This window comes from Triturus cristatus, chromosome 3_2 (assembly GCF_964204655.1).
Source record: "Triturus cristatus chromosome 3_2, aTriCri1.1, whole genome shotgun sequence".
Taxonomy (NCBI): Eukaryota; Metazoa; Chordata; class Amphibia; order Caudata; family Salamandridae; genus Triturus; species Triturus cristatus.
Genome location: NC_140584.1, coordinates 315,669,523 through 315,685,490, shown reverse-complemented (window position 1 = coordinate 315,685,490; position 15,968 = coordinate 315,669,523). Strand labels below are relative to the sequence as shown.

General features: G+C 44.0%; 1 protein-coding gene across 5 annotated transcripts in view; it reads left to right on the top strand.

Moving 5' to 3' along the window:
• LOC146857260 (uromodulin-like) overlaps nt 1-15,968 on the top strand; it is a 389,869-nt gene that overhangs the window by 276,528 nt on the left and 97,373 nt on the right. For 4 of the 5 annotated variants that reach the window (XM_085647766.1, XM_085647769.1, XM_085647768.1 and 1 more), the window contains one exon: nt 9,637-15,835. The exons of the other annotated variant lie outside the window; for it this stretch is intronic. In XM_085647766.1, the coding sequence (XP_085503892.1) occupies nt 9,637-9,878 (242 nt within the window). In that variant the 3' untranslated portion in view covers nt 9,879-15,835. Of the gene's footprint in view, nt 1-9,636; nt 15,836-15,968 lie in introns of those variants that run through there. 5 annotated transcript variants of the gene reach the window in all.

The window sequence follows — 15,968 nt, the reverse complement described above, 5'->3', positions numbered from 1 at the left end:
ACTGTGCCGTTGCCCAGGAACCATTTCCGGCCACTGGCAATAACGCCGGGTTATGAACGAGTCGCATGCCCAAGGAATAGTCCTGGTCATAGGCCACTAAGAGACTCATCAACAGTTCGAAATTGAGGGCAGCTTGTGATGGCATATCCAGGCAGGTGTCTAGTGCCAACTGAAAAGGGCGCCAGATGCAATGAAACACAGGTTGCACAAAGGTGAAATAAGCATTGCGGAAGGTTAAGGAAAACTCAGCATCCAGAGTGTCCAGGGCCACTACTCCAAAGAGCAATAGCATGCCTTTACGGTATAGATGCAGCGATGCCTGCCAAGGAAGTACTACAAATGGAGCATTCATTGCGGAACAGCAGGAACAACACTAGAAAGTTCAAAATCAAGACGAGCAGCAGTGTGAACCCAGAACACAAGCTGGAAAAAATAGAATCGATAAAAGCTGGTATTACTCCAAAAATAGTTTGAAATGATGTGAGGCCAGAACCCACATGTTTCAAAATGTGGGCCAGACCCGTGGTATCAGATGCATTCAATATTTGATGTATCAGATTTGTGTTTAACAATAGCTGTATTTAACTGGAAGTTCTCGCCACCTGCAATTCAAAGATTTTGCGAGCTGAAGTGAGAGCCACTTCTTGTTGAAACAATATAGCTTTGAGCCTGCTCAGCTTATTGAAATCTGTTTTCAAAATTGGAATGGAAGGCCACAATAAACTATCAACACTCCCATGTGGAGGGGGAAATAGGACGTTGTTGCAGCAAGTGACTAACTGAGAAATGAACACCACATACAGAATTACTGCCTGCAGACCGCAACAGTCCTGATTATTAAGGACAAGATATCTTCCATTTGAAAGTAATGTAAGAGTGGGAATAATTGCAGGAACAGGAGTTCCTGCTAAGAAAACAAGCCAAATTCGGGGCAGACACATTACTAGCGCCGTGAATCTTTACGTGTTGACAAACAAGGCAATGACAGTGGAGTCAAATTCTTCTCCTATAGGAAAAACCCTTCTCTCAGCCCGTTGATAACGATACGTACATAGCAGGGACCACAACTCATGTATATAAATACTCCCAAGAGGTTCGTATCTACCTACCGGGAAGTGTTTCATGAAGGCAGTGAACTGAAACATAGTGATAGGTAATGAGATAACCCCGTGTATTAACCGGACTGCAGATGGTGTTTCTGCTACAGTGAAGAGAAACTGTTCAAGTTTCTCTGTGTCTAACATGGTATAACTACCATCTTTCATTGCCATTGATTGCTGTTTTTTGTTAAATTAAATGCTAAGAACAAAGTTGTGGAATTTAGATAATGCCAAAGAACGCGCCCATTCTTAAGTGTTTGGAGATTCCATCTAAATTGCACGATGATTCTGAGTTGATTCTGATATAATGTAGCCATATCATTTTTGCACAATATTAGTGACAGATGATACAATATTATCTAGGCTTTAAATGCAAGATGACAATGTATTAAAACTGTTATCTACTACAGCCAGCACTTTACCGAAATTATCCTGATCAATTTGCACTGCAGCTTCCATGTGCGACAATTCCTAAATTTCATTATAAGCAGCATAAACACATCGTATTGAATGGGGGGATTTTTGACCCCAAAGGAAGTCAGACAGATTTATATCTGATAGGAGAGAAATATGTTGTTTCACTGCAGACAATGTTGAATGTTCCAACCATTGTTGGCTTAATTTACCTACATAGTAAGTAGTAACAGTGTTATGGTGGCTGGATGTGAAAATTGGGGAACAGGTCTATTTAGTTTGAACCCGGATGTTGAATTTAAAAAATGAGTATGACAAACATTGTTGTCTATTGACAATAGTATTCACCCACTCTGAGCCATAACTGAAGAATTAAATGTACCATTTTGTATCATACTATTCAAGTGGTCTTCAGTAAAATTTGTATAAGATTGCCAATTATCAAAAGGGGCATGGAATTGAATAGTTGGAGTTTTGAATTCTTTAATTTTCAGCCGGTCCCCGACAAGTAGTTAGTTGGATTGTGTCACTTAAAAAAAATAGGTATGAGAAATGCACGAAAGAGAGATTCTATACCTTGGGCTTGCCAGGACTTAGATCCTCAAACTAACTTCAAGTCTTTATTGTCCTTCCAATAATCATAGCCCTTAAGGGCTAGTTCATCAATGAAGGCTTGGGTATAGATTAGCTTGGTTAGAGTAAGCATATATTTCTTTGGAGCAGCAGAAACACATTTTAAAAAGTATGAATTCTTGTCTCACATTATAACCGATAAAATAGGTGAATTACATTTTTTGTATTCTTGAGCTACCCTGATATGGAATTGGGCAATGCTCCCATTTAGTACAATTATATTGAGAATGCTGCCAACAGATTCTATGCAAAAAGTTATTTTCATAATGTTGAGAACAGAATAACCCGGCATAGTTAGCAGAATTTAAATACAAATCCTCATTGTCTAGGACAGCATAATATTGCAGTTCAGAAAACATCAAATTCACAGTATCAACATCCCAATCATCCGAATGCATCCCAGGTTTTATGACATCACCCATGCAAACACAGAAAACATATGGTATTTGCAGGTTCTCTCTAGGACCGTATACATCGAGTGGTACTTTATCCCATTCAATTCCATCATTGACTGGGACCCCTAAAATATTAAGTAGGGACTGGTATCTTTCATTTTATGTGATGAAGAGTGTGGGGCCAACAGCCCGTTGACCAGTTCTGCAGCACAACATTCTGGGAGGTAATGGCCATTGAACAAAAGGAAAACAACTGTCACAAATCCTATCCACATGAACAGAAATAACAAAAATAACACAATCCATCTATATATCCACGATGGAATCAAACAAGTGCGTCCTAATCAGGATATGAAAACACAAATCTGCACTGGTGGTGAAGGCAAAACAGAAGACAACAAACAACTGGCCAAAGAAGAGTTATCTTGATCGATATAGTAACCAGAAGAACTCAGCTGAATAGAGATGGCTGTGATTCTGGATGGATACTCGGTTCTTGTACCGCAGAATTGGCATCAACTGGAGGATCAGAAAAAATAATGTTCATTACTGAATGTGTAAAAGGTATAACAGGTAAGAGTGGGCAGCAAACTCCGCTCCGTCGGTGGAGTTTTTGCTACTCCGCACTTCGCCCAGAGTGCGAAGTTAGGCAGAAACTCCACCTTCCGCTGCGTAGTGGAGTTTTACCACCCACACGGCCTCAAGGGGCCTGGATTGTCTCATTTTGTGAAGCTCTAAAAGGCGGGCAGTTGCACAGGGACCCAGCCTGGCTCCCGGCTGCCAGAAGCAGTCTTGAAGCTCTCCTACTGGTGTTAAATTAGGAGCTGTCACTTTCACTAGAAAGCGCTAGCAAAAGAAGAGAAGACTAGACTAGAGTAGTAGAGATTAGCCAGATTGCCTTCCCAATGCTACCCCAAGGAGAATCGATTCCATCGAGATTCATCAAGAGGTGAAGGAGGACTGCCCCTCCCATGTGCTGAGGAGAGCCAGACAGATCCACTCTCTCACCCGTGTGCTGCTGCTCAGGCAAACAACAATAAAGCCAAGCCCCACCAGGAGAAGGGTAGCCAAAGGACCTGTGAGAACGTACTACGTGATCACCCAGTGGTCGATGTTTTGGTCCGAGCAGCTGCTTAGTGCCGGAAAGACAATCTAGAAAGTGAGTGTCTTTTTGGTAATTATGAACTTAATGAGGCTGCATGTGAGCAAGAGAGCGCGCGTGCCCAGGAGCAAGGAGAGCTAGAATTGTTCTGGCACATTTTGTTGCATTGCCTTTTTGAACAAGACATTTGAAATCTCTAATTTCCCATAGCTGCGCAGTGGCAGATGAATCCGGGAGCCAGACACTAGCCGTTCGCTTAGGAATCACTTTAAGCTCTTTGCCTTTTTTCTTTGTTCAATCAATCACCACTTAATTTAGCATGTTTAGTAAGTGTGAAAAATACAGACAGCGGCATCTGCCTTCAACACATTAGAGCTCTAATTAATGTTCACACTAAATGTGTGTGGCATATTCAATGAGGGGGAGGAACAGTTCTTATTAATTTATTGAATACATCTTGCATTCAGCCTTTTGTGTTGCACTCATGCCTTGTTGGGTGCTTTGTGTGCTCAGAGCATACGGCGTTGCTCACTCAAGTTTAATTTATTAAACATAATAATGGCAAAAAGGGCTCCTCCCATTCTGGACTGAGAGCCACCTCTATCAAAAAATATATATATTTTGTAATGTAACAGTTCAGAACTTCTTTCTAAGCCGTCTGTCTCACTGTGCAATAAAACTATGAGAAAAATGGCAAGCTGCTGCCACCAATTGCATAGCCTGTAATATGTTAATAGATGTAAGTATGATTGTCAACAATTCTGAAAAGCACAAACACACTGAATTGGAATAAAGTAGACATCTTTTTATATAGTAACGCAATGTTGGATCGAGAATATATATTTTTTCAACCTACCTCCCCATTTCTATCTGTTTTTTTACAGAAGCACTAGTCTGTCAGATAAGTTCCAGAGATTGATGTATGCCAGCTCCTCCTTGCCTCTGTTAGTGTTAACTAGGAAAACAAAACAAACACCTATGCTTAGCATTTGCTGCCACTTCTCAGGCGGGCTCCTGTGACGTGCTCAACAACAAGATGCGGCAAAAACTCATCTATTCTCCTTCCTTAGCACCTTCTCATCTCATCACAAGCAGAGGAGAGTAGCGGGCAGGCCCAGGCTGATCCATCACAGGGGCGCTCTTTGCGGAGGATGCAGGTTACTTTAGAGCCACCAAATTGCACGCATTTAAAGCCCTTGATTGCAGGGCTGATTTCATGTCATATTTCCAGAGTGCAAAATACAGGCATCAGTTCACTTCATTCCAGGACTCCATTTATTCACACTGGCTCCGCTTGACAAGTGGCTCTGCCCTTTTGTAAAGCATGTACCTTACCGGTGTGCGTGGAAGCATATGGTGTGCGGAAGTCTGTGGAATCTTGCGGAGTTTTTATTTAACTCCGCGGAATTCCACATAGTAAATCTCTGTGAAAATGAAATGAAATGAAACGAAATGAAATTAAATGAAACGTAGACTTATAAAGCGTGAATTGCTGCCCTGAGGCATCCAAGCGCTACCTAGAGAGTGAGGTCATTTGTCAGAGGCGATCAGCTGGAGGTTAGTTATGGGCGTTAAAGAGAAAGGTCTTTAATTGCTTACGGAAGGAGAGCCGAATAGGGTTAGACCTGAGTTGCAGGGGAAGGAGGTTCCACAGTTTGGCGGCATTATAGGAAAACATCCTGCCACCAGCTCTCGTTCTCTTAGTTCTGGGAACTGTTGCTAAAAAGGTGTGGCTGGAGCGAAGGTGTTTCCTAGTGTTGTACTGTGTGATTAGTTCACGGCTAATTGCCGGTCCTTTGTGCCAGAAGGCTTGATGGGATATGCACATAGCCTTGAAGGCTATTCTTTGCCGAACCGGGAGCCAATGCAGGATACTCAGCCCAGGTTTGGCTGACAGTCTCCGTGGCAATTGGAGCAATGTGCGAGCCGCGCAGTTTTGAACAATCTGCAGCTAACGCAGTGTATAATCCGGGGCACCGAGATACAGGACGTTGTTAAAGTCCAGTCGAGTCTGGATCAGGTCTTGAACAGCAGCCTGCTTGGCCTCCACAGGTAGAAGTGGAAGCACTTTTTTCAACATCCTGAGGAGGCCACAGCATGTTGCAGAAAGCTTGATGGCCTGGGTGTCAAAGGTTAAGGCTTTATTCAGCCATACCCCCAGGCTTTTTATGTTGTCCTTGGGTACAGGGGGGGTGCCTCGGCATGGAGGCCAGAGGGAGTCAACATGCGTTGGAACAGCGGGGCCCATGAGCATCAGCTCAGTTTTATCCCCGTTAAGCTTAAGGGAGGAGCTCGTCATCCAGCTTTTTACTTCCTCCAAACATTTTGTTAGCCCCATTTGTGCAGATTGGCCGTCCTCCTGTGCCAGGGATAACACTAGCTGAGTGTCGTCCGCGTATGAAATGATCTTAATGCCAAACGGACGAACGACCTCAGTCAGTGGTCTCATATAGATGTTAAATAACGCAGGGCTTAAAGAAGAGCCCTGCGGAACCCCACAGCTCAGGGGTTTGCTGGAGGAGACCGAATTTCCCTCGAAGATCTGAAAAGACCTATTGCTCAAAAACGATTTGAGCCAGAGTATTGCCCTGCCTGAGATTCCAACATCAGAAATCGTGGCTGACCGTGTCAAATGCTGCGCTCAGATCGAGGAGGACCACTGCCACTGATCCCCCTTGATCTAAGATCCTTCTGGTTTCCTCGGTGACGGCTAGTAAGGCAGTCTCCATCCCATGTCTAGGCCGAAAGCCCGTATGAGTGAGCTACGCCTCCCCCCTAGTAATAGGTACTAGGTCAACTGAAGTCTCAATATCCACCTCCTGCAGCCAGGGAGAATCATCTGGGATGGTGCTCCAGGGCTGTAAAGCAACATTTAGGGTAGGGACACCTTGAGGTATACTATTTAGAATTGGTCATATGGTTTAGCTTGACATGTTCAATCGAAATTAAGCTGTTTTCTTTGTATCCAGAAAGTGAAGCAACATTACTGTCCATGTACCCCGATGACCAAGCACTGGAACAGGAGCACGGTAGGAGGGACTAAATGCCTTCTTGATCGCCACCTTTTCACGAACCAGATCACCAACTTTAGGAAGCCACCCTGTCATGGGAATCTGAACAGTTGCATCTGATTGGAGAGAAGACAGCAAATCAGGGGAGGCAAAGTGGGTGTCCGCAGTCTCAATCATAACAAATGTTTCAGTTGCTCTTGCCACCAGAAACTAGTGGAGTGTCTGGCACTCTACGGTGACTTCAGCCACACTGTTGAGGAGGGTCACTGCCCAACTCCTGTCCAGGAGAAGGGTTCTTATTATCTGGGGAATATTTCACTGTTAAAGCGGCAATGTTCTTCTTTTAGAAGGGGGCTCTATACGTAGGAGATTCCTCCCTCTTGACCACTGCGCAAAAAGAACATTGTGTATCCTGCTTGGGCTGCACAGACTCGCCTTGTCTGTGATCTTGATGCCTGCCTCTGTCATACTGTTGATCAGACGATTCCTGAAAGGAACGAGGAGAACGAGAATCAGGAACTTGAACACGCTCAAGAATCTCAATTGTTTTTGTGATCACGCAAATCATATTTTTGCTCAGAAGCGTCCGGTGGCGGTGACTCACCACAAGACCTGGGCTTCTGTTGTTGTTGCCTAGATTCATCCCAAGATTTCTTAGGAAAAACCAGACGACTATTCTTTTCAGGAGGAGGTTTGCCTAGAGCTTGTGCAGATAGTCTGGTCCCCAAAGTATTATGACCCAAAGATGTGTAAACATCAGAAATAATTGGCAACTCACGCATGCGGTCGACAGCTGCTACTGAAGAAAGTCACTGTCGTATAATCAAGGACTCTGCCTCATCTTTAACATTAGAAAGAATCATTTGAAGACTACGGGAAAAATACTCCCTAGTTTCATCCCCAAATCTAGGGCAGGACCTGCCCCATGTTCATTCTCTACATGTTTGAGAATGTTCGGAAAAACGCTCATCAAGGAGATGCCATAACAAAAAGTATAAACTGTAACAAACACCGTCCCCCAGGTGTTGCAGTCGGCCAAGACCACTAGGTAAACACATAGTAAGGATCCTATGCTTTTCCAAATGACCAGTAGGGGGAAAAACAGCATCAAGCTGATCACGGTTAAGGGGACGTTTGCCCATAACAGAGTAAATAATAACAGGGCTAATGTTAAGCGCTCCACCTTGCAGTACCTGCACTGGAGGCGCAACCCTAGGTAAAGCTGCCAGAAATGCAGGGCCAACAAACTGAATCAAGCGTCTATATAGATGTCTACTTGTGCGTACAACTAACGTACATCCGCCACAGTAGTGGTGGGATAATGTGGATATAGAGTAAAACTGGCCAAGACAGGCCACGTGGTCTCATCAATTATTAAGGATACAGCGCAAACAGAAGCAAGAGGATCGGGAAGGGCACCATTAAAACAAATTTGGTGCTCCCAGGCGATAAGAGGAAGCTCAATGACTGCATAAGGGTGATAAACCCCAGGAACATTAGCTACAATTTCAGAATGAAATGTTTTATCATTCGCATCAACAGTGGGGAACATAACCCAGGAGTAAAAAACTTCAAAGCAGTGTGCAGGATCTGCTTCGACCACAAAAATAATGGGAGACCCAGTAATGGGGATTCCATGCTGTAAATAGTGGTGAGTAACGCTGCGCGGCAATGAGCCAGAAGCGCAACCAGTTGAGCCATATGTAGATGTAAGGGATTCGAACAGTAGCACAAAAGTGGGAATAAACCTTTATAAATTCAAGCTTCAAAAACCTACAGCAAGAAGAAGTCACTACAGACTGAGGAGGTAAAGCCCCCACACCACAGACATCTCTGGGAAAAGGTGCAATGGTATTGTGGACAAGCACAAACACTACTCGGGGGCCCACAAATAAGTACCAGACCAAATGTTGGCAGCGCCATGTTTCTGGGATTCTGCGAAATCACAGAAATATGCTTGGGGCCATAGAACCTTAGTAAGCAGGGACTGAGTCATCATATCACCTTAGTACCCATGAGCCTGGGACTGACTAGCTAGCTATAGTGTCTCACTTGTGCTCCTATTTACTCACAGAGGAGCAAGTGATCAGATACCCCAGAACACAGCACTCCTGACCCTATCACTAATCGTGGTAAAAGGAACACACCCTTTCGCTCTCTCACTCGTACTTGTCTACAATAAGATCTGACAGAGATGCGAGGCAAGTTTAAAATATATATTTTAACTATTGAGCTGTAGTATGCAGTATACGCACCACAAGAAGTAGGAAGATGCCTAACACAAACGTAGTCAGCATAGTAAGTAATCCATAAATCATAAAAGGAGCTGTCATGGTATAAGACAGGGTAAACTAACCACCTCCCCTTCTAAAGAAGCACAATGATTATATCACAAAAGATCTCTGGGTGTTTTCAGTGGACCGCATACCTTAGCATGCACAGATGAAAGTTCTTCATTTCAGGTGCAGTCACAATCTCGTCTGTGTAAAATCTCTCTCCAAGAATGCAGTTGCATGTCTGTGCATATCTATATGACAAAAAGTATGTGTTTTCAAACAACAGCTTGAATTTATGTGTTTTATGTAGGTGCTTTAGTTTGACCAAAACAGAATAACAAGGAGCATTGTTTTTTTACCGTTGTCTACGGTGTTCAGACCAAATCCCAAGAAAGAACAGAATGCAAAAACAACAGTAGATTCTGTGTGAAAGTACAGCATGGCACAAAGCAAAATATGCATGCATAGTAACGTGTGCGAAGCAGAGTAAAAACTGCATCATGCTCATGCTAACATAGGGAAATCGACAATTGACCTGCATGGGACATATGACAAAGTGTTGTTGATATTTGAAAAAACTGCAAAATCTGAGATTGATTGTGATCCATATTTGGATGAGTAATGCATAGAAATGAACTTTGTTTATTATATGAAATGCTTGACAGTCATGATTAGTTTATGATTCATTTTCTGTTTTCCTTTTAGATCCAGATATAACTCCACAAACTCCAATAATTACTCCAACAACTACCACACCAACAACAGCAACAACAATGACCACACCTGAGACTCCCACACCAGAGTATCCAACAACCGAGACTCCCACACCCGAAACTCCTACATTCGAGACTCCAAAAGACAACACTCCCACTCCAGGCTTTTACCCTATTCCACCCGAGACTCCTTCACCTGAGACTCCAACAACACCCGGGACTCCTTCTCCCTAGACTCCTACACCTGAGACTCCTACACCTGAGACTCCTACACCTGAGACTCCTACACCTGAGACTCCTACACCTGAGACTCCTACACCTGAGACTCCTACACCTGAGACTCCCACACCTGAGACTCCCACACCTGAGACTCCCACACCTGAGACTCCCACACCTGAGACTCCCATACCTGAGACTCCCATACCTGAGACTCCCACACCTGAGACTCCCACACCTGAGACTCCCACATCTGAGACTCCCACACCTGAGACTCCCACATCTGAGACTCCCACACCTGAGACTCCCACACCTGAGACTCCCACACCTGAGACTCCCACACCTGAGACTCCTACACCTAAGACTCCTACACCTAAGACTCTAACACCCGAGACTCTAACACCCGAGACTCCCACACTAGCACATCCCACACTTGAGCCTATGACTTCTGAGCCTCAAACACCGTGGATTTTCCACTACTGAGCCTCCCACTCATGAGCCTCCTACTCCTGAGACTCTCTCTCCAAATTTTCCAACAACCAAACAGCCAATCCCCATGCCTCCAACACCTGTGTCTCCAAAACCCATGCCTCCCACAGCCACCTGTCCTGCACACACGCCTCCCACACCTACACCTCCCACACATTCAAGCCTCACACAACCTAGCCTCCCACACCAGAGCCTCCCACACCCTAGCCTCCCTAAGCTAAGCTTCTCACACCGGAGCCTCCCACACCTGAGCCTCCCAATTCTGAGCATTCCACTCCTGAGCTTCTAATAACCAAGCACTCTACACCTGAGGCTCCAACACCTGAGCCTTCTACCCCCACGCCGCCCAAGCCCATACCTCCCACACCTAAGCCTTCCACTCCTGAGTCTCAAACACCTAAGCCCTCCACACCAGTACGACAAACACCAGAGCCTTCCACTTTTGAGACTCTCACACCAAGCCTTCACCTCCTGAGCCCCCAACACCCGAGCCTCCCACACCTTCCACACACACACACTTCTACACCCGAGCCACCCAAACCCAAGCCTCAAACATTTGAGCCTCCAAATCCTGTGCAAAGTACTTCTGAGCTTCTAAAATCTATATCACCAAACAAACACACTTCTGAATCAACAACACTAGGCACATACCCATCCACAGACACAAATATCCTAACGATACCAGGACTCACTGTTAAAAAAATCCAAATTGAAACCAAAACTAAAAGCATAACAACTACTGAAACCAAAAATGTTAGAGGGAAGTTGATCACTATAATCACCACGCAGGAGACCACTACAAATACCACCACGGTAACAATAAAGACCAGGCAGGTCACAAAAAACAGCGACTATCAGCTCCAGGTCCCGTTTCACCACAATCATAAAGGTAGGCACATCTGTGACTGTGGACACCCTAACTTCACCAGAGCACACACAGTCATCGCACGAGACACTAAATGATAACATTGAGAAATGGGGCATGCTTCCTTTGCCATTTATCCAAGAGCTAGTCTGATAAATTACACCTACAAAGACTACAACAGCTCCAGGAGAGGATACCACAGTCACTAAACAATTGACAGCTCTAGTGGAATCTCTAAACGCCGAGTTCACAACAACAGACCCCTTTTCAGTGGAGTGATTTTTCAGTTAAATTGTGAGCATACATTTACTTCAATTTGTTAGACCAATGCGTAACACTACATCAGGCAGTCCAGGCTTTTACTCTATTCCTAAGGAGCCAAAACAAAATACACAAGCGGATAGCCACTCCAGCCAGCTGATGTGCACTTGGCCCCCTTACAATATAACATATGATGAAGTAATGCCCTCTGGCCTAACACTTAAGACACCTCAACCAAATTCAGTCGTATGACTGCTGAATCAAGAGCTGCGGACTGTTCAGATCAGACCGCTGTACTGCAAGAAGTTTTGTACCATTTTAAGTTACACCAAGTGCACCAAAATACTTGGTAAGCCACAAAACTGAAGAGATTATGTTCCTTAGTTTGCAGTGGAGAGTTTAGAAGCGGGAACCTCTCGAATAGGTGCATTCACAGACCTCACCCCTTCCTCCTGGGCTGATCAAGATGCTCAATGTATATCAAAATAGTATGGCTGGATGGGCACATCCTTGACCAGCACCAGTGGCATTTGCTAAATGCCCTCAAGTGGGTTCTAAGTCTTGGCCACAAAGGTGCATGGGGCTGGGATTACCACTCATGACACATAAAAAATGGAAATACACACTTTCAAGCCGTGTGCACATAGGTGCTCTGGAGCTTGTTTATTTTGACATAAGTGGAAACCAGAGTGGGAGCTTGCTGTTGTGTAGCCTCATTTGGTCTGTGCAGACTAGAGCAGAGGAATTGTTATGTAGTACTTTCCGCAACCATAGCCTGGTGATCCACGTCGATAATCCACAAAGCACCTTCTTGCCTGATAATTTCATAAACCACTTTAGGATCATACTTGTGCCCACTGGAAATATATTTCTACTCATTATTGCCAATACCAGCAAGCGATCAAAGGTGGCATCTCACCTGAAACCTAGGACACAGGGGATAGCACAGAATGTGTGAAATATATGTGAAAAATACATTGATTTCAATATTTATAGGTTTGGAAGACCTATGTTAATTCCCGTTGCCTCCTGACCCATATTTACAATGTCAATGACTATGTACGAAGTCACATCTTTCTATACCTATTACACAGGAAGTAAGCTTAAGATAGACACATATCCAACATTCCTATGACAAGCGTCCTCTCATAGTAGCCAACACCCATGCATCCCATTAACAAGAAAGTGCCAATAAAACCCCCTCTGCAGGGATATCTTAAAGATGTTGGGGGCCCTGGGCCAAATGTATTTCAGCTCTTTCATGCACTCTTTGGCCAGCCCATTGTCAGTGTACAGGCACACTAATTCAAATTCTGAATTTATTAACATCTAATATTCAAGGATAGAGTTGTGTTCACGATACTGTAACACAGCAGCAGGTCACTAATGTTACTGTAAATAATCTCTGTGACACCCTTCAATTTTTTCATATTTGAGGTCCTATTGTCATTAAAAAAAACGTATTTTCTAAATGTTGCATGAAACATACATATTTCTCTGCAAAATGTCTGGAATAGGCTCACACATGACCCATATTAAAATTAATTAAAGGAAAAACTGTATTTAAAACAATCTGTCAACAGGGCAAGACTCTCAGTAGAACAGACCTGGCTCTAACAGCGCGCCCCCTAAAAGGCTGGGGCCCTGGGCTAGAGCCCACTTTGCCTATGCCTTAAAACGTCTGACTCTCTGCAAATCCCAGTGAGAAAATGATTCCATAAAAAACAAACAGTGGTGGCTGGTAGGGAACAGTGGCTGGTAGGCAGGGGAAGGTGGAGGGGGTAAGAAAAAAAAGAGCAGACTTACCTGGAGGTCGCAATTGCCGTCGTAACCGCAGCTTCTCCTCCAGCAGAAAGCACCCAGCCTACCCTGACCAATCACAACGCTACCTTAAGCAGCATTGTGATTGGTCTAAGCACAGTGGTTTGGCGCTCAGACAGGGGCTTGGAATGTAGGCCTGTTCTTCACTAAGGCTGTATAATACAGCCAGTGGAGAATATGCAAAGTGCACATGATGGTTTGGCCGACCCGAGCCAGCCAAAGAGTCATGCATATTTTAGGTGCAGCCACCACTCCTCCTCTGGCATCGACACCAATGGGTCCCCGCCCTATCAATGGGGATGCCCTGCAGTGATATTGATAATGATCTTTATTGTTTAGTTAATTAAAACCATACCAATTGTTCTGCGTATCTCGACTTTCATTAACAACAGACATTGAAATTAATTCGCCAACCCAATATAGTGCAACTGCAATAGTAAAAATAATAACAGACGTTCCGTAATTATCATTTTTTTTTACTTTGCACTGCTTTAAAGCAGTGGGGAGACGCTCCTTCTCCTTAGTGGAGGAGCCGCCCCTGAAAACAAACCCATTAAAGTACGTTCCAAGTAACAAGTAATTCTGCTGCATGAAACCCCCTCGTCCTGCACGTTCCCTTGCAACAAACACGTTCCATCAAGAAGAAACACCCCCACAGTGCCTGCCACAATTCAACTTCCATCATCAAAAACAATAGAACCACAACACCCACCAGCAATTGTGTTCCTTCAGCACAAAGATACCGTATAATCCAGGTCAAAAACATCTTCCATTGACAAGCATCTCCCTGTACAGACCCTATCAAAAAACGTCTTTCAAACAATTAAAAAAAAAAAAATTCAGCCAGAAAATCCACTAGCCCTTTTAACAAATAGATCCGATACTGTAATACTCACAAAAAATCATCATCCTTTAAAAATACACTCCTGAAATATCTGCCAAAGATATCTTTTGAAAACAAAAAACTGCCGAGACAATCCATGCTAATAAACAATTTTTTACCCGCACTGCTGAAATCTCAGCCAGCTAAAAACACACAGCTTCGACTAGAAAACACTGCCACAAGCAACATCTTCTCAATAGAAATTCACTCAACATCCTGATCAATGAATACTTTCCTTCAACAAAATCGTATTTCCGCGACACTTCCAATCCATATTTCTATTTAAACCCCCCACCGTCTCTGCCGAAAATGATCCCTCGTCATCTGAGCTAGATTGAGAGTCACATGAAATGCCCTTTGTTTGAGACACTTGCAGACACACATAACATTGCAACTGTCTGAATCACATGAAAAGATCGCTGCATAAGGCTCCCTGGAGAGAAAAAATAATTGTCACTTTTTCTGAGACACCTGTAGATTCACATGAAATACTTACTGTCTTAGACACTTCAAGTCATATAAAACACTCATTGCTCGAGACACCTGAGCGTCACAGTCGGAGACACGTACAGTCACCGGAAATGTTCACTGCACGAGGCTCAAGGATGGACTCATGAAATGTGCATTGTCGGTGACACCTGAGAGCAGACTAAACATTCACCTATGCAGAGCCACTTGGAGGGCTGCTTGAAGGACCCTCGACTGCGACACAGGAAAGCACGCGGGACTCCTCTCTCGGACCTAAACATGGCTGGAACACTGGCTGGAATCTTCCACCACTTCATTCCTGGAACATTCGAGATCTGTTCCATTCAGCTGGGCTCGCCTCATACATGAAGGGCTGAGGTCTCTTTCTTGGCCGCATCATACATGAAGGGCTGTGGTCTCTTTCTTGGCCGCATCATACATGAAGGGCTGCGGTCTCTTTCTAGGACGCATCATACATGAAGGGCTGCGGTCTCTTTCTTGGCCGAATCATACATGAAGGGCTGAGGTCTCTTTCCTGCACTATCATACATGAAGGGCTGTGGTCTCTCTCTAGGCCGCATCATACATGAAGGTCTGCAGTCTCTTTCTAAGCCGCATCATACATGAAGGGCTGCTGTCTCTTTCTAGGCCGCATCATACATGAAGGGCTGCTGTCTGTTTCTAGGCCGCATCATACATGAAGGGCTGCGGTCTCTTTCTAGGCCGTCAATAAACAGCTCATAGTACTTATTTCTGGGGTGCATTTGTGATTGAAAGCCCTGGGAGTGGTGTAAGAATATGTATAATGATTGGAAGATGTTATATGTAACCTTTTCTGTTTTCCTCTTACAATTAATGTTATGAATTAGCGATGTCCAATATATCTGATAAAATTGGTATTAAAGAAGATGCATTTCGAAACCGTTTGTTTTAACGTGCCTGTCATGGTGTTATGTGCAGATGCAAAGATAGTTAAACATAACACATAACATCACATGTGAATGTAAAGTTGGCTATTTTTGTAGCACGGGGTTTTAGGAGACAAGGGTACCCCGATATGTGAACCTGGGGTGATAATGAATAGTTAAGAACAATGGTTCAAGTATGGCCCAAAAGGGTCCAATAGAAAAGGTGACCCACGCAGGGTCACTTGTTTTTTAAGAGAAGTGAAATCAATTCCGTAGGGAGCAGGAGACAATGTACGTAAAGGGTCATGTAGGTCAAAAGATAACAGGTATTTATTTAAACAAAGTCAATTTTAGAATGCTCACATAATAAGAAAGCGTGGTGTGAACTAGTGATAGTAGTTTTAAAAAGACAT